General features: G+C 39.5%; 1 protein-coding gene across 5 annotated transcripts in view; it reads left to right on the top strand.

The window, feature by feature from the left end:
* The window catches only part of enox2 (ecto-NOX disulfide-thiol exchanger 2), a 179124-nt gene that overhangs the window by 112299 nt on the left and 42544 nt on the right, over positions 1–24281 (top strand). For all 5 annotated transcript variants that reach the window (XM_083915582.1, XM_083915581.1, XM_083915579.1 and 2 more), the window contains one exon: positions 10590–10721. In XM_083915582.1, the coding sequence (XP_083771708.1) occupies positions 10590–10721 (132 nt within the window). The remainder of the gene's footprint in view (positions 1–10589; positions 10722–24281) is intronic.

Genomic DNA, 24281 nt, shown 5'->3' with positions numbered 1-24281 from the left:
TTCAGCCATCCGTGAGGAACTCGGAGTAGAGCCGCTGCTCCTTTGCGTTGAAAGAAGCCAGCTGAGGTGGTTCACGCATCTAGTAAGGTCGCCCCCTGGGCGTCCCCTAGGGAGGTGTTCCAGGCACGTCCAGCTGGGAGGAGGCCTCAAGGAAGACCCAGGACTAGGTGGAGAGATTATATCGGGTAAAGCCTAGTGCGTTTGACCAGTCTGAGTGCAACCGCTTCGCGCCCGTTTGAGAGAGGTGGGCTTTTGTAACGCGTGTTTGCACATGTACGAGCACGAGGCCAACGGCGGCTCTGACGTCATTTTATGTGCGCCTGTTCGGACATAGAAGGGAAAAAAAAGACGAACCATGCGCAGACATTTAACAACAACAACAATGGAGGCGAAAGGTTTGCGTTGGTGTGATGCGGAGGTGGAGTGGTCAGATGAAAATATTTAAAAACAGTTGGACAAGACGCACAAAAACTCTGGAAAGTACCCTAAAGCCTGGGGCACGGTACGGGCGGACAGTGTTAGTGTGCCCTTAATGTGGCCCAGGAAAGGGAAGTTTGGGGTCCCCTGCTAAAGCTGCTTCCCCCACGACCCGACGCCGGATAAGCGGTTGAAGATGAAGATGAGAACAAGGCATTTTTCTTTATCAAGGTCAGAAAGGGATAGACTAAATTTAAAAAACAATATCATTTTCATTTTCTAGTCATAATAAAAATTTAAATCACTAAAAGACAGAAATGAAAAAAACAGCTGGTTTTTTCATATACTTGGACCGGGAGTCCAATAATACTTTTTGATATAAAAGCTATAATTTCTGATGTAGGGTTATCCATATTAACATTGTAGCTTGATCACACTTCTTCAGGCCACAGAAGGTTTACCTTTGCATTGCGTTATATTGCCTATATTAGCTTAATCTTCCAAATAACAACTAGCCATGAAATCTGGCATTTTTTAAGAAAAATAATAGGTGTGAATAAATAGCTTACTAGTTCGTTAAATTTAACTTGGTTGTGATTTTTGATGAATATGAACAAGAATTATTTAGTGCATGAAGTTCTTTGGAGGAGATTTCAAAATATTGCGATATATGTCGTGTATCGCAATATAGTATACGAACATTAGACTATTATTTATGGGCTATATTGCCCAACCCAACATCGACATTACCTTTAACTAAATAAATAATCTTCCACTGTGTGTAGATCCTGTGAGGAGGCTGCCCAAAGATGGTTTACATGGTGGTGATCACTGGGATAAATAGTGAAGATGTGGTATTCGAATTGTTTTAGATTATATTGTCTGCAGTGGCTCAGGAGCAGTAAAGTCTTGCAGTTATTGTGTAAGTAGAACTGGAATCACTTACTTGGTTCTGCAGCCCTTCAAGCTGAACAATTGGAGTTGAACTTATTTCAGCTTGCTGGTGAAGACTGACATTTATCAATGTCACCTCAGCACAACATTTTAGTTATTCTGACCAATCTAAAATGGCAGAATCTCCCAGCTGTATATCTGGAAATAACAAGTGAAATCAACAAAAGTGGAGGTCCAAGTATTGCAAGTTGGATTATTGCCACCTCCAACTACCTAATCACTTTGCATTGTCCAAGCACAGCAGTACACTTTGCTGCTTACACTTCATCCTCACAATGCAGCTACCATCTAAGGGAGGCATTCAATTGTCAGCATTTTCGAAAGCTCACCGGGCAGTGTGCTAGGTAGTCTTTTTTTATTTCGTCACCAAACACCAGTTTTAAAGACATGTGGCACTATTATGCCCTGTATTTTGGTATAGATTCCACATATAACTTTACATCCTATGAATTAATACTTTAACAGTATTGACGTAGTGTGAGATATCTCTTCTTTTTCATTCTTTCATGTGCTTTCATCCCCCTTTCTCTCCCCACCCCATGATATCAGAGTAATCTGTTCTTGTCTGTCGCCTCCTGCCCGATAACGAAGGGAAGAGTCATGCTCTTGTCCAGGAACGGATGTTCCTCCTTGACAACATTGACACAAACAAGTGCCTCTGCTCCATTTTTTTTTTATAAAAATAGCTCCTGATAAGGCAATAGAAATTTGGTTGTTTACTATAACTACTCTGCACAGGAAAGTCTTTTGTAAGATAGTCAGATAAATGCTCATGTTTTCTGTGCATCTCTTTTTCTCTGGCATTGCATTTAAAATACTATAAATTCATTGATGAAACTGTTGTCATATCAGGAGGTTGTATGGCTCTGCAGCTCTTATTGTGCACTAGTGTGTTCAGTCTTTGCTTCAAAGCTGAGTCTTGTCGTACGATATTTTTTAAAAGAGGCTTCTTCAGCATCCGGCAAGCCAAGCGCTTAAACTTATCTAGGGAATTGTAATTGGGTATTTAGCTGTAGTTGCTGAGTAAAGATGGTTGGAGTCATGACAAAGCAGCTTTAATTTGTTGGTTTATTATGTCAGCACTATTATTCACTCCCTGTCAATGCGAGTGATTTGTTGGGGTGAATGCATATAAGTCTGATTTTATTTATGTTAACACTGTAGCAGCAAGAGCAGCTTTTGTTGAATGTGGGACTCTGTGGTGATATGTGAATGTATGCCCCTGTGTCATCTGCATTTACACAGATAGAAAGTTGTATTGATGTCGCTGCAGAGCTAAAATAAAAACATGCAACTAAAATGGAAGGAGTCTCTGTCTGTATGTCTGCCCTTTGATTTTATTTTTTTTAACAACTGTTTATTCAAACGACTTCACGCTTGGAATGTGCATTTCTGAGAAATTGCAGTGTTGAGTGTAAGCTCATTAGACCTTGTGGACATATTTATTAGTAGTGCATTATGTACTCACTGTATAGCTCATTGAAAGGGGACTCCTTTTAACTATATACTGCTGAATGACACGCTGTGTACATTTTGCTCTCCGTTGATCACTACAGTAAATTCAAGAACAGATGAAGAAAGGGAGAACAGAGAGACTGTCCTGAGATAACTTTTGTTATGATTCGGCACTATAAATGAAATTGAATTAAATTGAATAGCAAACTCAAACATTCAGCTGAATTAACATGTTTGTTTCTGGAAAAAGCCTGGTCCCAAATAGCTAGCTGTTAGCAAATAATGCATATGACATGACAGGTGTATTGCTCCGTCCCCAAGGAAGCGCTGTGTCGAGTGTTGTTTGGATGAGCTGCTCTCAAGGAAGCTGCAAGCAGCAATACTGGAGGCCAACAAATCTGAATTGTGAAGAGACACATTTTGAACAGGCACTGCACTCGTTTAGAAATAATTACATTCTCACTCATATGGTTCAATGCATGATGAGGACTCTCGGTGTAGCCGTAAAGATAAAACAGAAAATGTGCCTATTACTGTGCTTGCACAGCATTGCTAACCTACATGCTTGACATGTTGTTGGATTGCTGTTGATTGCTTTGTGGGGATTGGCAGTTTGATGTGATTTGTATTTGTGACTAGTCTGCTTTTATTGTTAAGGCAAAGACTGACGTGTCTTCTCTAGATCTATATGGATATATGTGCAATCTGCTGGAATGGATTCATTTATCAAGTGGAACAAGTAAAGAATGTAATTGATCATATTCTGAAGAAAGTTCATGCGGGTCAGATGAGCGAGTTAATGAATATTCTCAGTCCTGTGGAGGATGTGTAGAATTTGGTGCACTCTGACTCACAAGACTTAATCTGAGTACCACAAATAGTCACATGTCTATGAGCGTGAGAACCTGATTGGACATAATATAGATTGGATATGCATTACTCTTTAAGTGTTTTGTCAGAGTTGTCGCTTCACCTCTGCTGCAGATTGAGTTCAGGTTAGTTTTTCCAATCCAATTTTGGAGACAGTAATTTGATTTGATAACCTCCTCTGCCACCACCTCACTAAAGCAGTGGTCACCTGTTAGACACAAATGCGAGATAGATTCACTCCCAGCCATCAAATTGCAATAGATGTATTACAGTCTTCAGCAGGTCTTTAGGGATTTAGAATTTTATCACATTTTAAAGACAGCACAGAATTTGAACACAGAACTGTCCCATTCAAATTGTCTGTGCAGGAAAATAACTGAGGTTACCTCTCATTCAGTTTTGAAGGGTAATGAAATTACTTTTTCTATAACAGTATAAAGCCATTGCTCTTCTAGTTTCACTAATGCCATTATAGTCAGCCATTCAACAGGCATGCCACTTTGTCTTACATTGTTGAGCCTCTGTAACCTATTGATTGTTGTAATATTGTTTGAAAAGAGATTCTGTTTACACTAGGTATATATGTGAGGTCTATCAATAAATGCATTAAACATAAGCAAAGTATTTGTTTACATCCCCTTTTACTTGATAGAAGTCATCTTGATGCTTTACCACCACCAGTATCCAGATCCAGTATGAGTGGATTTTCATTCATTCATCTTCAACCGCTTATCCCAGAGTCGGGGTCGCGGGGGTGCTGGAGCCGATCGGGCGTAAGGCGGGGTACACCCTGGACAGGACGCCAGTCTATCACAGGGTACATAGAGACGAACAGAGACAGACAACCATTCACCTACGGGCAATTTCAGACTCATCAATTAACCTAACACATGCATGTCTTTGGTTTGTGGGAGGAAACCGGAGTACCACGGGGAGAACATGCAAACTCCGCACAGAAAGGCCGAGGTGGTATGAGTGGATGATAGGAAAAATCCTCTATCATGATTAATGTAATTCTGTATTGCGATATCAATATATATCCTTATACATTTTCTGGAATATAACTGTAGGAACAGTTGAAGAGTGAAATGATGAGACAGGAATGTTTTTGCTATTTGATTGAAATATTACCTGAAATATTCAGAAAATTCATCACATTGAAGCAAAAATTATGCTTAGTATATTTAGAATATTTTCAGCGTTCTACCTTGCATTCAGACAGCCCTTGCCTTTGCACTACATTATCTCAACATATTCTTATGCATGAGCAAAGCTATGCCATGCACTGTTTGGCAGAACAGCTGTTAGAGTCAGACTTTCTGCAGCTTATGGAATAAACAATTACAAGTTGAAATAAAAATGAGATGACGAAATGCCGCTCACTGTGGAGACAAGAGAATCCTTTATTAGCCGGAGTATACAGAAGGAGAACTTTATGGAGACTAAACTGCCGAAAAGAAAGAGAGGGGAAACTTCTGTGGAAACTGGAATAAAGTACTATCTGACAGCAAGGTAATGGGAAGGTATCTTATTAACACATTTATCCGTCAAACATATGGAGGTAAATGAAAGAGAAATGGCAGAGGGAGTTTCTCCCACTTTTGAATTTTTTAGATCTTCAGGCCTCTTCAGATATCTTTTCCTATTCACTTTGTTGTCTTCTTTTTTGGTCCTAAATGAGATGTGGTGTAGTATAACACTCAGGGCACTTCAGTGTGCCACCACTAATCACCAGACCCCTACCAGTTTTATCATAATTAACAGATCAAAGAAGCGGAGAGAAGGGCAGTCATACATTATTAAACAGACACTGTGTGTATGTTTTGTATGTTAGGCACGTAAGTAATTGAAGAATAATAAAGTGATCTTTAAGAGCACATTTCTCTAGTTTCAGTTGGCTTTGATTATTCATCGAAGATAAAGTTGTACAAATTGTTCTCAAAATGAGGTTTTCCACTGATGCATGCACCTTAATGTCCATGGGCTTAGGTTCTTCTCACATTACGATTACATTTTTTTATCAGATGACCCTGAAGGTGCTTTTATGACGTACCTCCCTACTCAGAAACACTTATAGACAAACATACAGACCTGCATTCAGGAGAAGATTAAGGTCAAAGAGGCATCCGCTCTTAGAGAGCAATTGTGCACCAAAGGCATGTTTCCTACTATGTGCTTTTCATGCATAAGTATGGCCACTTCACACATCCTTCCAGATGGCAGACATCTCCTCCAATATTATGTCTTAGTTTCAGAATTTTTTCCTTTGGTTGGAGGACATATATTGAAACTTAATTACACTCATCTGTCTGTGCCCTGTGATGACATTATATCATGCAGTAATTGTAGGTTTGTGCAATTCCTACTTTGTGGTAATGACTATCATCAGGACTCTATGCGTTATTCATTGCTGCAATGTTCAAAGTTCAATTGGAGGTCGCTCCCATTCTCTCTCTCTCTCGCTCTTCTTCCTGTCATTTTGTCTCGTCAGCACCACATCCGTCCACTAAAAGAGACCTATTCTTTCTTTCTTTTTGGCTCCACCCTGCTATCTTTTTAGCAGCCTCTTGAATTTCCTCTCTAGGTACTATAATAAACCTGTAGTTAGCTGTTTAAACCATGTGCATTTTAGACTAAATGGCCCCTAGCGTCTCTCAGCCTGCTGTTGGGGCTTACGGCCAATGGGCCTTAAAATGACTTAATTTCCTATCTGCCTCCTGGGGGAGCTTTTAGGGAAGCTAAAAGCTGGTCACAGCCCGCAGAGAGTGGGTATCAGGAAGGCCTTGGGCTGCTGTGGACCCCAGCTGAAATCAAAATCACTACTGCTTTAATTGCCATGGGCAACGTCCACATATAAATATATCATGGTGATACTGGTGAAGAGTTGCAATTTGGAAGTTATGTCCACCAGAGTTTTCATAAAGTTGACATATTTATATTACTTGTATTCTTCTTGTACAGTTCGAGAGGCAAATATATATATTGACATACATACATATTTACATTTGAGAAGATGGAACAAGTGAATCTCTAATTTTTTGCTTAAAACTGACTTAAACTTCTTATCAATTGTCAGAATAGTTGCCAACTGATAGTAATGGCTCAAAATCTATAAATCAGCAAATCATTTTAGATCTTTACTGTTATTTTTTTGGGAAGGTTATCATCTCAGCTTTATACTGTAAAATTTAATTTTTAATAAGTTTATGATCTTTGTTTAAAATTTCTCACATTTTACCACAGTACATGTGATTTGGGTCATTGAGTTGTCTTTTTATGATATCTTCACAATAGGTCTGTTGATTTGGTAACTGAAACCAATCCAACCTACAGTATTTGGAGACTTCAATGTTGACATCCTGGGAGAAGAGATAAATGTATCCTTCACCTGGAGCTCTATTTATATCCAGCCAGGCTTAACCAGACTTATGTATATTAATCTTGCGTCTACATTTGGATCTTTGTGTCATGACGTCTTAGCTAAACATGATTAGATTGCTCAGTTTATATAATTAGACGTGACATATGTACGAGCTCAAGCTAAATTGAGCCAACAGGAAAATAATTTGGCTTAGTTTTTTCTCACCTCCATTGATTTTTACTTTCTCTAATCATTTGACCTTCGAATAAATGCTGGGATTCAATTAGGTACTTTTCATTCCATGCAGACAATTGGCTTTAAAACAGCAAAGCAGAGTGCTCTAACCCATATTTTTAGTTAAAAATATTTACCAACATTGATCTCCTCATTGGCAGTAATGTCTCTGGCTCCTCTGCTCTGGCAAGGTTAACTTCAGAGTTGTGTGTATCTGTGCCTGAGTGTGTGCTTGCACATCAGTGAATCTCTGTGTTGATTTTCTTAGCAGCTGTTTGCTATTCTATACTCAGCTCTATCTATTGATGTGACGGTGTAGGATGGTTCCTTTAAGAGGGAGCCAAGGCTGACTGCTGCCCTCAAGGTCACTTTGCCTTACAAAAATCAAAACTCCCTAATGATTGACACACAAAGCTGCAAGTCTGAAAAGTATAATTGATTCATGGAGGGAAGTGTTTGTGTTGGGAAAACATGAGATAATGGATGGCAGTTGAGTCGATGCAGGAGGACGGGCAACAGAAAAAAAGGAGGAGCAGACTTACGGACGATGAAAAGAAAGAGGGTGACAAAGGTACTGGAGCCCTTAATGAATAGGAACACAGTTGAACGGATAAACTGAAGGGTGTGTGACTATTGTCACTAAGGTCGGAAGGCCATTAGAGGAGTTGACTTGATCCAGCAATTACAGTCGACTTTAACATCTATGTCCCACCCAGTCAAATGCACAAGACTTTGAATATGAGCCTTCACAGTCAATAAGAACTCGAGTGAGGAACTGAAATTAATTCTGTTGAAATGTTTCTGGAAAGCTGTTGACCTTCAATGATTTTCCATCAAAGGCCAATGCCTTGTTGTTGTTGTGTTTTCATGCACAATTCAGAAGGTTAGATTGGAGGACAAATTGACATATGATGTTTTTCAATGCCAGAGTCATATTTAGGGCCATGATTCTCACTTGGGGTGTTAAAAAGTCCTGGATTTTTTGAAATTGGGACAGTATCACAACAACCAAAGAATTTGAAGGAATCAGAGTTGAAGTAAAAATTAAAGTGATTTACTTACAGCTCAAAGCTAACAAAGGTTCCCTAAATATCAGGGCAAACTAGGCCTGACTAATCCCTACCTCTGACAACGAAAAAATCCACTGAAGTTGCAATTGCTAATAATTCTGATAACTATTTTAGTTTGCTATCAAGCACAAATGTCAGATGTCTGCTGGTTCAAGTTCAGCAAACAAAATGTTTACATGGGTCTCTCTGTTTTATATCATTCTAGATTCAATATCTTTGTTTTGCCCAATCAGTGGAATAAACACAAACAATTTGATAATTATCTTGGGCTCTGTGAAATGGGCAGTTTTGTCTAGGGACATTTTGGGGACTAAATGAGTCATCATTTCAAATACTGTAAATACCTTAATATGAGGTTATTATTTGCATTGCCACCTTTGTAACTTTAGGAAACTTTGAAGATTCACAAGCTTATATAGGTTAGAGTCACTGTAGCACAGAATTTAAGACCCAATTTAAGATATATCTCATTACAATTACCAGATCCCAGACCTTGACTTCTTATCATGATATCCTCAACATATGGATATTTTTGCAGAGCTATCTAATTATAAAGCAAGGACTGTCTGTCTGTCTGTATGTGTGTGCCTCAAATATCCCTGCAGATCAGGTTCAGACTGCCCATTAACTGTGTTTGTGTGCCTCAATTTGTGTCCATGTCTGTCGCAGTGTGGGGTATGTCTGTGAATGACTATGTAAGAAAGCCTACATGTACACCTCTTTGTGTGTCCCACTTTCATAGACGGGCTACATTTGAGCATGTATAGGCTCATCGGGCTACTACTTTATTGGAATACTTTCTTTCTACAGGCAATGCACTAGTTATTATAATTTCTTTCTGAGCAAGAGGAATCCGTTAGACTGAAGCCATCACCTGTCAAACCCGGAGTGTGTGTACCCATGAGCACTGCTGTGACAGCAGTTAATGTACTGTAAACTGTATTAAAAACAGCTATAAAACAGCTCACCACCGCTTCTCTCCTCCTTCATTTTAAGTCCTCAGAAGTGTGCCCAGCTAATAGGGTTGTGTTAGTTAACAAGCCTGTAAAATCCTCGTCAGCAGCATTATCACAGCAACATACAGACATAGGCGGTTTTATCAGAGCTTTCCATGGCAGTGACAGCAGACAGCTCTGGAATTAGTAGCTCAGAGGGCCAGGCAAAGAGGAAAATAACATTATTACACATAATGCCAGCTGTGTCTGAACACCAGGAATACCAGTATAGTAGTTGTTGTGCAGACAGACACACATGGTTGTACACACAGAGCAGAGTCTTACCTCCACAGTAGGTTCTGCCACAGACCTATGGAGGTGTGAAGTATGTGCAGGGTGTAGCTCTCTTCATTATTAACAGTAGTGTTGGCTTTGGCATCAGGAGAGAAGAGGGCAGCTTGACTCAGCCAGCAGTCACAGCAATTTACAGGTCTTTCAGAGAGAAAGAGGTCGACCAGAGGAGAGTGTTTAAGAGCATTTAGATCTGTGAAATAGACTGCAGACAGGGAGAAGAGAGAGGGGTGGATGTATGATGCAGTCATGTTGACTTTACTGCAGGGGTTTTATTATGGGGATCTAAGTGTGTTTGCTTTATTATGCAACACTTGGCAAAAGAGTGTGAGTTTAAGGTGATGTGTGTGTATTTGTCGTGCTAAGTTGGAGATTTTCCCTAGGTTTAGCACTGTAGCAAAGCGCCATAGCAAATGCCTGATAGCATCAGGATTTGTGCTTAGTGCCATGATAATCTAGCTTTACGCTGTTTTATTTTCTTACTTTGGCTTGAAAATTAAAGCTGGGATCTTTCACTGGAATACTCTTTGGTGTACATTTGCGTAGATATACTTATATGAAGACACATAAGATTTCAGTTGGTGCTGTGTAACAAATCATCTGGTGTGTCAGGTCGGGCTGTTCAACCCAACCTGACACAGTGCAGAAACTGTAACAACAGGATGAATAGACTCTTAATGACAGTGTTGATGAAATCACTGTGGTGTCAGACTGACTGCCATGTCACAGTGGGCTCCCCTCAGACAAAATTGAAGGAAGATTTCTAGAGAGGATGCGGTTGGAGATGCCCTGACAGCACCACATTGTTGAAAGCAATCTTCTATCTCAGTCTTGACCGTAACATGATTTCTCTCCTGGCCTAACCCTATATCATGATGATTTATAGATGACAGAAAGGATTCTCACTCTTTTCTGTCTGCCTTTTTCTGTTGCTTTCTGCAGAAGCGATCTGTAACATGACAATGGACTCCAACTCAATGACGATGCCCATGTCAGACCCCAACCCTTGGGCAACAGCTATGAACAACCTGGGGATGCCTCCCATCGGAATCACTGGACAGCAACTCATGCCAGGTACCACACTGCCCAATCTTTACCACACAACACCCAAACCAGAACCACAGGCACCTTTGGGTTCATTAAAGGCATCCTTACTCTTGTTCTATCGAGATGTTGTGAATGTGAAGATTGTATAATCTCTTTATTTGTATTTTTGAGCAGTTTTGTATTTATCTGATGTTATTTCATCTAATTTTGCAACAAACATATAATGTAGATGTATTTACTTCAGAACTGCAGATTTAGCTTGTTCCCACCATAATAATTTTATTAATTTTGGGTGTAATTGTTTTTTTTTCTATTTTCCCTTTAAGAAATACCAGAGTGTTGAGAATATTTTTAAAAACGGATAGAAGACTGTGAGAAATTTCAATGTAGAAAATGAATCAAGAATAGTTTTTAAGCTTAGGTCTATTTCTAAACGTCGGTTGACTCTTTGCATATAAAATAGAGCATTTTTAGAGTCAATTATAGAAAAAAACAGGAACTTTTCTTGTTCTGTGGGGCAACTTTTTGAAGTGGAAACAACATTCTCTTTGACTGGAGTGTTCAGTGTGTGTAGGAGTGTAGGATATCTGCTACTGAGAAAGTGGATTCTCATGTGTGGCTGGTTTTGGTCTTTTGAAATAAGTTTTTTGGAATAACCGATGAGTCATCAAGGTGGGATTGCAATTCTGGTACCAGTTTTTGAACAGCATACTCTAGCTCTGTCTGGCTCAATTCAATATCTGTTGGTGGAAACAGAAGCAGCTATTGTTTTCAACCTTTAAGGCTGTGTGTCAAGTTTAGTAATAGCCGTACCAGGATTCAGAATACAACAAATCACTGACATTTGCATATGTGAAATTGGCAAACTTGTTTATTCCTGTTGTCATTATCAGCCTTAACCCTAACATTATATATATATATATATATATATATATATATATATATATATATATATATATATATATATATATATATATATATATATATAATTAAGCACAGTGGTCTACCGTGAAGTAAACAAACAATATGATTGGGTGTATAGCATCTATTCAACTGTTGGGAACAAGTCATATAAGGAGATTAAAACAATGTCATTTCAGTCATTTGTATTTTCTCCTGTATTATTTCAACCTCAAGGAGCATTTAGTCAGCACGAAGTTGAGCTACTGTATTCTGATCTGCCACTCTGATATGCAGCTTTACCAATTGCTCGACTATCTATAACATTAGGTTCAGCACAGCACCCTCCTACTCTCGAACTGAAGACTTATTCTTTTCTCCTTCCTAAGTAGAAAGCCTTTCCCTAAAGCCTTTTATAAATCACTTCCCACTTCTTAGCTGAAATGCACTTTCATATTTGAAATATGCCAGGCTTGTGTGTATGTGTGTGCAGATTCATGTGTGTACGCACCAGGAGACGAACAGTCTCCCAAATGCATTCCTCATGAAATATGGGGTGACACACACACACACACACTCACAATCAGGCCTGGTGTATTTCAAAGATGGTAGGCAAAAGCCTTTCTGCTGAGAAGAGACACAACTCATACTTTCCATGAAAAGTAGAAGAACTGAATCTAATGTTAGAGGTGAAGACTGGATGCTGGACACACGCTGACATTTATTTAAGAGTGTGCATTTTCAAATGATGTGTGCATTGAAAGTTTTTTACAGTTGATAATATGAGTTCCCATAGCAGAAAAAATCACAGGCGTATCTAATAACAATAATGACGGCTCTGTTCCATTTTAAGTGTATCGTTTAGCCGTGCAATTGATGCAGCAATCGCCAGAGCCCTGAAACAGGCAAACATAAATCAAATGAAGCAATTAGAGAGGTTATTAGTTGCACCTGTGTTTGGCAAGTCAAAATATCTGCTTTTAAAAAATTCAAATACACTGCTCTTTCTTTTCATTACACCGTCTGCAAGATTTTAACACTATTTTGTAACTTATTATATTTTCTTGAAGTTGACTTCAGCAGAGAGCTGTGGTGGTGGTTCTGGTGGCTTTCAATAGTGCTTGTGTTAGTCACGATGTAGCCTTCGGTACTCACATGTTTTAAGCGTGAACCGTATCTACATTGACTGATCAGCTCAGTGAGTGTGTGTCTCTGTGTCCTGCCTCACTCGCTGGGCTTGGAAAAAAAGTAAATGATTCAGTTAAAGACTGTTGATTTCTTCCAATGAAGCCAACATGAAAACTTGATGTGGGACATTTCTGTTAGTCTGCTGGTGAAGGCAAGTTATCCAGCTGCTGTTTTTTCGGTGCTGCTGATAGACTGCAGAGACCGGCGCGTTCTCTCTACTCTCACATACGGGGGCTTCAGGTCCTTCAGGTGCCAACACTGTGACTATATCTTGTAGCCTGATGTTAAAGAAGTTGCAGGGGCTCACATGTTACGTGTCTGTCTTACGGTGATGACAGCACTATCTTCTTACAGTGTTTACATATTGTTGTGTCTTATGTCACTCTATAGCCGTTTATCCACATACACATGGCTATCGCAAGACGACTTTTCACCTTGATAAGGAATATCGTCACATTTTAATATCGCAAGATCTCGTGGGACAATTTCTCATCTCACCCCTAGTGTGAACGAATAGCTCTTTTTCACAGCAGACATTGTGACTTGTCATTGCAGGAAAAGAACAGGTCAAACACATTAGTCCTCCATTAAGTCTCCCAGTAAGAGGTGCCAGTGAGCCAGTGTGTACAATACCAGGACCCTGGAACTAGCTCACCTAATTGGTAGTGCTGCAATGATTAGTTGTCAACTCTAAAATTAATTGCCAGCAATATCGATGATTGCTTAAGCATTTTTTTTATTTTTTATTTTTAAAAGGCCAGCTTCTCAGATTCCAGCATCATGAATGTGAATATTTTCTGGTTTCTTTACTCCTCTATGACAGTTAACTGAATATCTTTGAGTTGTGGACTAAGCAAGATATTTGTGGACGTCATCTTGGGCTTCGGGAAATACTGATCAACATTTTTTACTATTTAATAACATTTTAGTGACCAAACAACTAATCGATTAAGCGAGAAAATATTCGAGAGTGTAAATAATCATTAGTTGCAGTCCTACTTAATGGCATGCAGTTCATTCAGAGGTTATCAGTTACATCAGTGCTTTTCCTGAAAAGGCATGCCAAGATGTCTGCCGTATAAAAAGGTTAAAGGCCCCACAAACCCACACAGGAGATTTACAATAAAAATCCCAAAGCAACAACACATAGAAAAAAACAATTAAAGACAACAGGCAAAAGCAGATAGCAAATCATTAAAAAAATAAACAATCGAATGCACGCAGACTAAAAAAATAGACAAAAGATAATAGGAAAATGTATTAAAAGCAATGGTAAAAAAAAATGGGTTGGAAGCTTAATTTGAAAGTAGTCAGAATTTTGTGAAGTCAAGGCTCATCTTGCATCTCTAAAGCATCCATGTTTGTTTTGTTTTAGCAGGAAAGTCTGTTTCATTTAGAGAAGTCATTTATACTGCATCTTTATGGAAAATCACAGTTTCCCAGTTGTTATTACAACTTGGATGTTGACATGAACACTATTTACGTATGCGAAACGGCTAATTACGACATTATGACATGAACATGGCATCAGGTTGTGGGTTGTTGGAGCTGTGCTGATATTACACAAGTTCACCAGATTCCATATATTAATAAGAAGGGCACTCATATTGCCCCCACGCAGTTTTCATCCCAATACGTGAAAGAAAACATATTTTTAAGGAGGTAACAATAAAGTAATTAATTTTTGTCCCATGGGTGCAACAAACTAATAGAATGAGGTAGATGTCAATCAGGCACAGTCTGTACACACCCACACAGTCCCGTGAAGGCAAAATAATTAAACTCTCCTGTGTAGATTTACCATTTAATCGTCAACTAGGGTAATACATCATGTATTAGAAGCAATTTGAGAAGGGTGGTGCAGAGAGGAAAGAAGTGAGGAGACTGTGATGGAAAGGGAGGAGACTCGGGTTAAGGGGACAGCTGTGTCTCCCCTTGTGGATCACCTGGAATGACAGCTGGTGTTTCCCTACCTCTTTTTCCTTCCTCTCTCCTTTCCTGCCCCCCTCCCCCTTTCCACCCTGTGAAGCCTAAATTACCCAACATCTCATTTATATCTCATTACAGCTGAGTCAGCCTCTGTAACCCAGAGCCACACTGAATCAACACTGTTCATCTGCTCTTCACAGAGCTGAGCTCTTTTACACACTTAGACTGCAGTGAGTCACACTTGCATGCTCCTGTGGCCTCAACCAGTCTGCACTATAAACCGAAGGTGCAGTCAGTCCGACAGTTGACGAGTTATTGCATAATGTATCAATAATTGTTAATACATTCCAAACTTGTTTTTCTCTCACAAATACTTGTGATATGTACATTTTACAAAATGTGCTGCTGGTTTATCATCCCTTCACACTCCAAAGGAATTTTACATATATTACTCACAGGCTTATATTTTCCACCCATGCATTTTTTCACTTCACTCAAGCCAAAATAACTTAACTTGTTGAACCTCAGGAGAAATATATAAGTTGGAAGAGATCCACTTAATCACTCTCCTTTTACATGCCAGCATTTACAGCAAGCATTGGGGACAAAGAAGCTCTAGGTTAGCGGCTACCAACGCCACAATCTTTGATGGATTTTTTTTATTATTATTTATAAACTGCTTAGTTCTGTATAAGATGCACTTTGTGTTTAGAATGACATTTGTATGCCTATTTTGGGATTTGTAACATCTGTAAGCACAAATCTTCTAGGCACACATTTTTACATGATGTCACACTACGTCTTACTCTGTCATGCAGGACTTGTTCCCAGAGCACCTTGTGCCTTTGGAGTAAGCCATGTGGATTAGTTATTGATTTTCCATCATGACTGAACATCATCTTCTTGTTTCACCTTTAAACAGCAGGAGAGGATCCACTGTCACTCTCTTTGTCCTTTCCCGTTTGATCTTTGAGCGTGTCTGTGGTCACATGTTGCCTGTATGTAGGATTAAGTGGGTTTTTATGTGTCAGTTTCATAATCATGCATTAAAAGAGACCGCCTTAGCTGGAGTGCTTTCATTACAGGTATGAGTTTGCCTCAGTTTCATCCATTGTGAGCCCAGAATGTATTTCTTCACCAGCGAGTCTTACCCGGCCTCCAGCCAAGTGGATTTATCCAGACAGACAGCTGGATAAACAGACCACTGTGGGCAAAGCCTTGAACAATCTGAAGCCCCACAAAGCCGGTGCATGTCTGCAATGATGACAGTTGTATTTCTAGAGATGGACCGGGCAGTGGTTGTGTATTTTAGAAAGTTATTATTACATGTTTGTGTAAGCAGCATGTTTGGATAGAGGGAGAGCCTGGACTCAAGCCACATGCATGAGTCGAGTTTGTATGTACTGTACGGTAAGTAATGCAAATCATTTTGGCTTATTTGATCCATAACCTTTGATTCTCCACTTCAAGGTCTTCACTTAGTGTGGAGACCACAGTTAATCGCAATCTTTGTATTTGTTAAAGGCAAAATATGTGTGACAAAAGGTATGTTATCATGGCAATGTGGTCATTGTGTTCAGATAAGCAGTGTTTGGCCTGTCTTTGTGGCAGAAGTCCACGAGGTGCGAAAATTCACACCATGATCAAGCAATTTCGGTCATCAAGATTGGATTTTTTTCTAATTCCGTGCTGTCCTAAGTTACATAACATTGTCATCTGTTTATTGTATCAAAGTTTAATTGCTAGGTACGTCTTTCTATTCTGCATGTATGACATCTATTGCATGTCTGTCGGTCCTGGAAGAGGGATCCCTCCTCTCTTACTCTTAGATGGGTTTTTCCCTGTTATGGGAGTTTTTTCCTCATCTGAGTCAAGGATCCGAGGATAAAGGGTGTTGTCTTTTGGACAGATTGTAAAGCTGTCTGAGGTAAATATGTGTTTCGTGATTCTGAGCGAGTCCAAACTGTCCCCTCCAACAAAAACTCAGCACATGAGGAGGAAAACCAGGGGAGAATTCAAGTAGAGACCCCACCCCTCCTCAGAATGCAACCAGAGCCCCAGGTCGGAAAAATGTCAATAACCAGAAATATGAAGTTAAAAAACTTACCAGAAATCTGACAAACATCTCAGATGCTAACTTAAGTTCAATAGAATGAGGCAGAAGTCAAGGTCCAAGGGGTTGTGTAATGCCAAGTGCCCACTACACAACTTTAGCACCGCTCGCAAACAGCTTTTGGAGCTCCCGAGTCCCAAACTATGTGAGGTGAATTTCTGCTTAACTATTTAGAGTTCAAACAGACCAGAGACAGTTCCTCTGGTTATGGAACATTTTAAAAGTCACAGTCACAGCAAGAGTTTCCGTCTGGTCAGAGAAAGTTGTGGTGAATGATCCAGGGGCTGGATATACAGTACTATGAGAATTTGTTTTGGATGGATGGTTGGATTTGTTTTTTTTTCTAACCAAAAAGTGTCAAACGTGGTGTAGTTTCAGGTGGATCCAGTTATTTTGATTTGATGTCACCAATAGCAACATTACTGAATACATGAATCCCATTGGCTAATGCTTAGCCAAAACATGAGGACAAGCAAAATCTACAGATGGTCAAATGGCGTTGTGCAAATGCCATCATACACTCATTTGCATATTGGGGATGTCATTGCACAATCATTAATATATGAGCTTCGTGGTTCTGTTGGTTGCAGTGAGAAAGACATTACATCCGAAGAAGCAAAAACGATGTGGTTGAAGAAATGAAAATCCCATTCATATTATAAAATAGGATAGTGATTATAAGCCATAATGATTTAACCATCAAAGTAGACTTACCACAAACTATGAGATTGTGAAACTATGATTGATGCTCCTGTTAGAGCCACGAGTCCACATGATATCAAGTTTGTTTTAAGAAAAAACATGTTGTTGTCACAATGTCATGTAGAAGTAGTACACTATCCACAATGGCAATATTGACCGTACCCGTGAACGGCTGGTGTCACTTACCTCTACTCTGCTATGTACACAGTCTTGTTCCTTTACCTTTTGTTCTGTTTTCCAAATGTGTTTATTCACTGATTTTCTAAACCATCAATGGAATAAATGAAGAGAGAACATCATTAAAAAAAGGAAGCAGTGACACCTTTAAAAAGTTTCACTCCAGAGAAAGTCTCAGACCAAAATCATAAACATAACCACCTACGGAGAGCGGCGTCCTCCTGCCTGCCACACACAGGATTGTTTGCACACCGCGAAAGAGGATAGGGAGAAACCTTGTGCTATTGGCAGAAGACAATGAGCGGAGGTCTATCCCGTCAATCAGCTCTTCCAGATGCTCGCCACATGTTTTTACTTTCATGCGGCATAAGAGTGCCGCAAACACGCTTAGGCGCTGTGCCTAAGCCGTATAATGGCAGGTAAAAGCCTGGATAAATCACGTCGTATGGTAAGCAAGCAAGCCAAAAACCCGTTGAGTAAAATCCCAGATATAGTGTGAACTGTGAGAACGGAGCCGAAATGTGAACAGTAACAGCAAGAATCAACATCTGGTTTCTACATTTTTGACATCTGACAGAGACAGAGAGATTATCCTTTTCCAGGAGTGTTCACCATGTATTTCCCCAACCTTCATCAGTGTTCTCTCTAGCACGTCCAGCCTATAAGCGGAACCAGATGGAAAGCTATAGAGTTCCTCCTCTATATTTATTTTTTTCAAAATACAGACCTCCCAAGATGGTTTATGGTAATACACACTTTCTTGTTTTGTTTGTTTGTTGAGACTTGAAATGGTGAACTGTAAAAAAAAAATCTAATTTTATGTATGTATATGTATATACAGTATAAACACACACACACACACACACACACACACACACACACACACACACACACACACACACACACACACACACACACACACACACACACACACACACAGCATTAAGAGTCTTAAACACACAACCGCCTTTTAGTCAGGCTTGGTGAAACGTTGCTGTCATGCATGTTACCAGCCTTTGTCATTTTTGCATTTGTCTGACTTTGAAAGTTAGCAGCCCAGTCCATGCACAACATATAGGGCATGTGGGCTTCTTAAATCCCATAATTTCTGCAAATATAGATATCTAGATATATAGATATATCTGATATTATCAGCCAGTTTTTCTCACATTTTCAGTTAAAGCTGCTCATTGGACTAAAGGAAAATGTGGGTAACTAACATAAAATATGCTGTCTGGTCACATACACACACACACACACACACACACACACACATACACATACTCCACCATAAGAAAAACATTTAGCATTTCACACATCTATTTGTAAGGTTATAAGAATTAATTTAGATGCACATTCTTATGCATGGATACATGCACACAGAAACTCAAACACCCTGGAGAATAGATAAGCAGGCTCCAGGGACAGACGACTCTTCCGTGAATAAACAGCCACTTCTTTGTCTGCTACATCCCACTCGTCCTCATCCCTTTCCCCCACGGTTGCCACAAACCCCTTCACCACTGTGCACAAATACACACAGACACAAAACCACAGCGGAATATATGAAAACATGTCTATCTTCATAGCCAATCACCAAACAGTGCTCCTCATATGAATTTAGAGGGCACAAGGTACCCCAGATATGAATCAGAGTCTTCTCATTTTCACACATTAGCTCATCTGGACTAACAGTACGAAATTCACTGGTTGACAGTCATTCGTTTGCCGTAAGTGTTTTCAAAACCTTGGACTGAATGCCATCCCTTTCTGCTGACTGCTCATGCGCTGCACTGGTACGATGCCAGAGGTTTTTGGCTGCATGTAGGCGGACAGAGTGGATATACAGTATGTCTGGGGAAAAGAAATAGAGCAGTTATAAGGCTCCAGAAATGGGACTTTCTGACAGGTCTTCCTATCCATGGCAGCTATATTAGATTGAAGGCTAGATGTTGTAAAAAGTAATATTTGTTATGGGGATTTGGCTATAGACGTGTCAGATAAAAAGGACTCTGGGAGATAAGGCAGCAGATTTGGGTATAATGCAAGAAGAAGATGGAATAACTTTTATAAACAGGGAGGAGTTTTTTCGTTCTTTCATGTTAGATGCAGGCTGGAGAAATGTTCTTGTAAGAGAAATTAAGTCTGAGATGTTAATATAAAAATGTGAAGAGGGTAACTCTTGGCAGAAATTGAGTAGACAGACTTCAGCCGCTGGTAGGGTTCCAGGTGGCGTGGCTAGCTCGCCTCATTAGAGAATATTATCCAGCATGCCTCATAGCAACCGTCTATGTCCCCCTCAAACCCCGCACCCCCCACTGACTGCTAGAAGCAACGTTTACTGTGGAAATCAGAGAGGAGAGAGGCGGGAAGGGAAGAGGAGGATGACATTAATAGCCAGGAGCTTCACACAATCAAATGTCAGGTTTTTTTTTTCCTCCAACTCCTGATTGATGGGCACCTCCAAATGTAATTGCTTTAAACAAACCTCCAGGAGATTTTTTTAACATCAGGTGGAAGGTAGAAGAAAAGGAGAATGCGAGCAGAAGCCACAAGTGTGTATGTGTCCATGTGCACTCATGCGTGTTGGTGTAGAAGGTGAGGCGTTAGCAGGGAGATGTTTGAGAATTGCAGTTTTCTTACATGAGTGATACTGACACTCGTAGACAAGCATGGTAAGAACGATTAATGTTTCTTTTGGTGTTCTTCTTCAAGAGGACATAATAAAATGTACTCATCAATGTTTCCTAGAGCCCAAAGTCTAAGTTTAAATTGCTTGTTTTGTTCAACAAAACAGTTTAAAACTCTAAAATCGAGTTTTATTTCATAAAAGGCTAAGAAAACCACCAAATATTCACATTTGCAAAGCTGGAATGTCTTTTTTTTTTCCTTAAACTATGACTCAAAATTGTTGCTGATTAATTTCTTGGCGATCTACTAGTCAAGTGCTTTACGGCTGGAATCATCTATTCCCATTTGTACAACTATAGCTTTCATTCTTGAACCAGCTATGATTTTTCCAGTCTGTTCCAGATGGGTCTCTAAATTACCATTCATCAAGTTTACAAGTTGAATAAATTAAACATAAGTAATGGTTTCATAGAACTTTTCTATGTCCAATAATGTAATCATTGTTTTGTATTCGAGCCCTTCAGTGTTTTAAATCACAGTTATCATTCCATTATTAGTTTATGATACAAATATCGCTTAGGTTTTCAAGACAGAATGTTTCTTTATTTCTTAAAACTAAATCAAAATCATTGAGGATATTTTTGATGCATTATAGTTTAACTTAAGTCAAAGAAGCAATGCCACACCAAAATTAGATTAGATTAGACTTGGTTTCACTGTACTGTCAGATTTACTGACTGATTTATTGGATGGTCGATAATATTGGCCAGAGCCAAGCATATCACTATCTATCAATATTGGTGTTTATGTTTTCTGATATGCGCTGACATGAATACCTTTTTTACAGAGCATATAATACAAAAAACTCCAATTAGCTATTTATTTGAATTTTTTATTAATTCTTTATTTTTTCAGTGTTCATTTCTAGAATTGGTTGACAACATAGTATAATACACTGTATCCTTTAATGTATAATGATATATCAAATATTCTTTAATGAAGTTATTTGTTTAGGAAAGCAGCCTTCTGAGTTCCTTTGCAGTAATATAGGTGCAAAATCGGTACACAATCCAAAAGAAAAGTTTTTTTTTCATTCAACTCAAAAATTCACTCTATTGGTCACTATGGCTGTAATCTGTGATTTTTATCTCACTAATATCCGTATTGTTATCAGCAGTGGCGGCAGCTGGTCTTTCAAGGAGGGGAAGCTAATTTTTCCAGCCTACATCATAAATGTTTTTGTTAACCCTTCGTTCCTTTTCAAGAAAATGATCTGTGACCTTGTAGTAACAACTAGGCATCTTTCCGAGAGACTTGACCAGTGTTATTCAATAACCAGCAGAGCTAGGCTGCTTAAACAGCCTTGGCCCAGCTGGAGCTGCTGCGCCAGGCTACTGTGAAGTGTGACCTCCTGTGAGTATGATTGATCGTGACGAGGGGAGAAGCTCCACAGTTGCCGCTGCTCGTTGGGTAAAGTAACCGCAAAGACAAAGTCGCTGGGGACTGGTAAAGTCTCCGGATCAGTTCAGAACAACGGGATGAAAAACTTAGAAAATGCTCCGCTTGATGTTTATTCTTCAAGATTGCCGATTCGCTCATTAAAAAAAAAAAGGATTCCACCTCAGACAGCTCGTCCAATCCCCATGGATGATTGGATGAGCTGTCTAGCCGAGCGTCCGGGCCAGCCCACTGTTCCATAGACCCCCAGAGACCCCGAGTGTCTGATGGGCGGGACAAAGCCCAGCATTTATCCGATGACCATCTAGTTTCACTGCAGTGGAACAACCAGCTCTACGCCTCCCCATTGAAGTCAGCAGAAGACGAGTGTCCGACTGTGTAAAGCGCTGAGGCGGTGGGGGAATTAATGAGAAGTTGTGCCGGTTACCTGTGATAAGTAGCTGATTTTGAACAAAAGATGAAGGCTTTCTAGCGTGTATTTAGTCAGTGAAATGTCAACACAGCAGTACATATTTCACCACTTTTTTTTGTGGCAATCGCCACTGGTTATCAGTCTAAAGAAAAAACACATTTGTCGGGCTCCAAGTGTAGGTAAAGCTACTGTTTGCAAGGATCACTTTATTTGGTGTGAAACATTTGTGGAGCAGAGTGGTTCAGTGTGGCTATGAAGCAGTTTAACTGCTTGACTAAAGATTTTTTGAATGGCATTTTCTCTGTTATGGTTTACACCACTGAGAATAAATATAGGAACATGCCATTGCCAAACTGATTCACAAATATCTATTAGTCTGGAACCTCTCAGTTAATTTTTACTTTCCACAGGGAGTTATCAAAGATGCAGACTAAAACTCCTCTTGTTGCAATTGGATATGCCTCCAATCAGTCAAAGCAACAAAACATGGCGTACAACCAATCAGAGCAACAAAACGAAATGGTGCTGAACAATGCAAGTTGGGGTGGTACTCAGTCTATGTTGAAGCAGAAAAACAGTGGCTGCCAAGTCACAAACTTTCTCGAATTACAGCTAAACAGTATACTAACTTGTTTCTGAAAAAAATTAGGAGAGAAAAACAACAACAGAATCTTGATTCATATTTGATCTGTGTGCCTAGTTTGACATTTTTGTGAGCCTAGGAAGCAGCACTGTACGTAGAATGCCAGTTATGTTAGTAACTATGACACTCCTCTGGCAATCATTATCATAAACCCATCCCAGATGGGATAAACGGTTGTGATTGGCTTCCCTAGAATCTGGCCGGCTAAAAAGCTGTCTTAATGGTAGAGAGGCCAGATATACCTTCCAGAGAAAATGAAACTTGAGCTTGGCACATTTGTCTGGTTTCCAGGCTGAAGAAATAGACAAATGACCCAGGTCAGCTTCAAACCCAAGGACGTTGCCTTTACATGAACTGAGCTACCAGGACAGGAGCAATATAATTATTCTAACCATTTCCTTACTGGAGTGCTACATGCAGAAGCCTAAAGAAACCCATAAAATAAAATAAACAGTGAAGGGTGACAAAGTTCTTTCTGGGTATTTGAACTTTGCAGTTGGGTATTGCTGAAATCTCTAAACCTGACGTGATCTGGTGAAATAGGTAGCTCTCTAGATAATTGACTTGTCTGGAAAAAAATCAGAGAAAGACAAACATTTCTTTAACATACATCCCTTGCACATGGCACAGATGTATAAATTGCCCCAGCTGTTAAATTTGTTTGCCAGACTACTTGCTGTTGGTGCAACTAAACTTTAATCGGGTGGAGTTTTGTACTTTCAGACATCCATAAGTGAAAGAGTTTATCCTCTTAAAGCTGCAGCTGTGATAGGCAGTAAATTTTGGGGAAAGTGCGTTTTTTTTCATCCATGTTATGCATTTTTAAATCTAAACTGTACTCAAACTAACATTAAAGCAAGATAAAATTAATTTATTTCTGGACCATAACAGCAAATCCCTTCTCAAACTGCATAAATGCATATATTGGATGAAGTGCACTAGCCTGCATGTTCATCTGCTTCCACTTAACACATACATTGTAATGAGTTGCACTGCAGGAGGGAGGAATTAATGGTATGTTGGTGATGAAACCTGTCCCCAAGCTACATTGTTCAAAGTGGTGAAGGGAGAACTCTGCTGTAAATGGAAATCCTTAGGAAGAAGTAAATAATCTCCTTTATTAAACACAGATCTGATACATGCTTGCTTCAGGTCTCAGGCTCTTAAAGAACAAGGATAAATACATAGGCACGCTCCAGAGGGAACATGAGCAGCACTGCAGTGAAATTGCAAAGGCAGTGCGCTGATGTAACCAGATCATTTCCTCTTTGTGAGCTGCAACCCAGTTTGCTTTATATCAATATACGACATATGAACTCAAAATAATTTTTTCCTTATTGTACCACTGGAACAGTCCAGCATTGGCTCAGCAGACAATGGAATATCATTTTGAAAATATTTTGACATGTTTTCTTCCTTTTGCAACTTTGTACA

The sequence above is a fragment of the Echiichthys vipera genome (assembly GCF_963691815.1).
Source record: "Echiichthys vipera genome assembly, chromosome: 6".
Taxonomy (NCBI): domain Eukaryota; kingdom Metazoa; phylum Chordata; class Actinopteri; order Perciformes; family Trachinidae; genus Echiichthys; species Echiichthys vipera.
The sequence above is the reverse complement of the archived record's forward strand: the minus strand, read 5'-3'. Positions and strand labels throughout refer to the sequence as shown.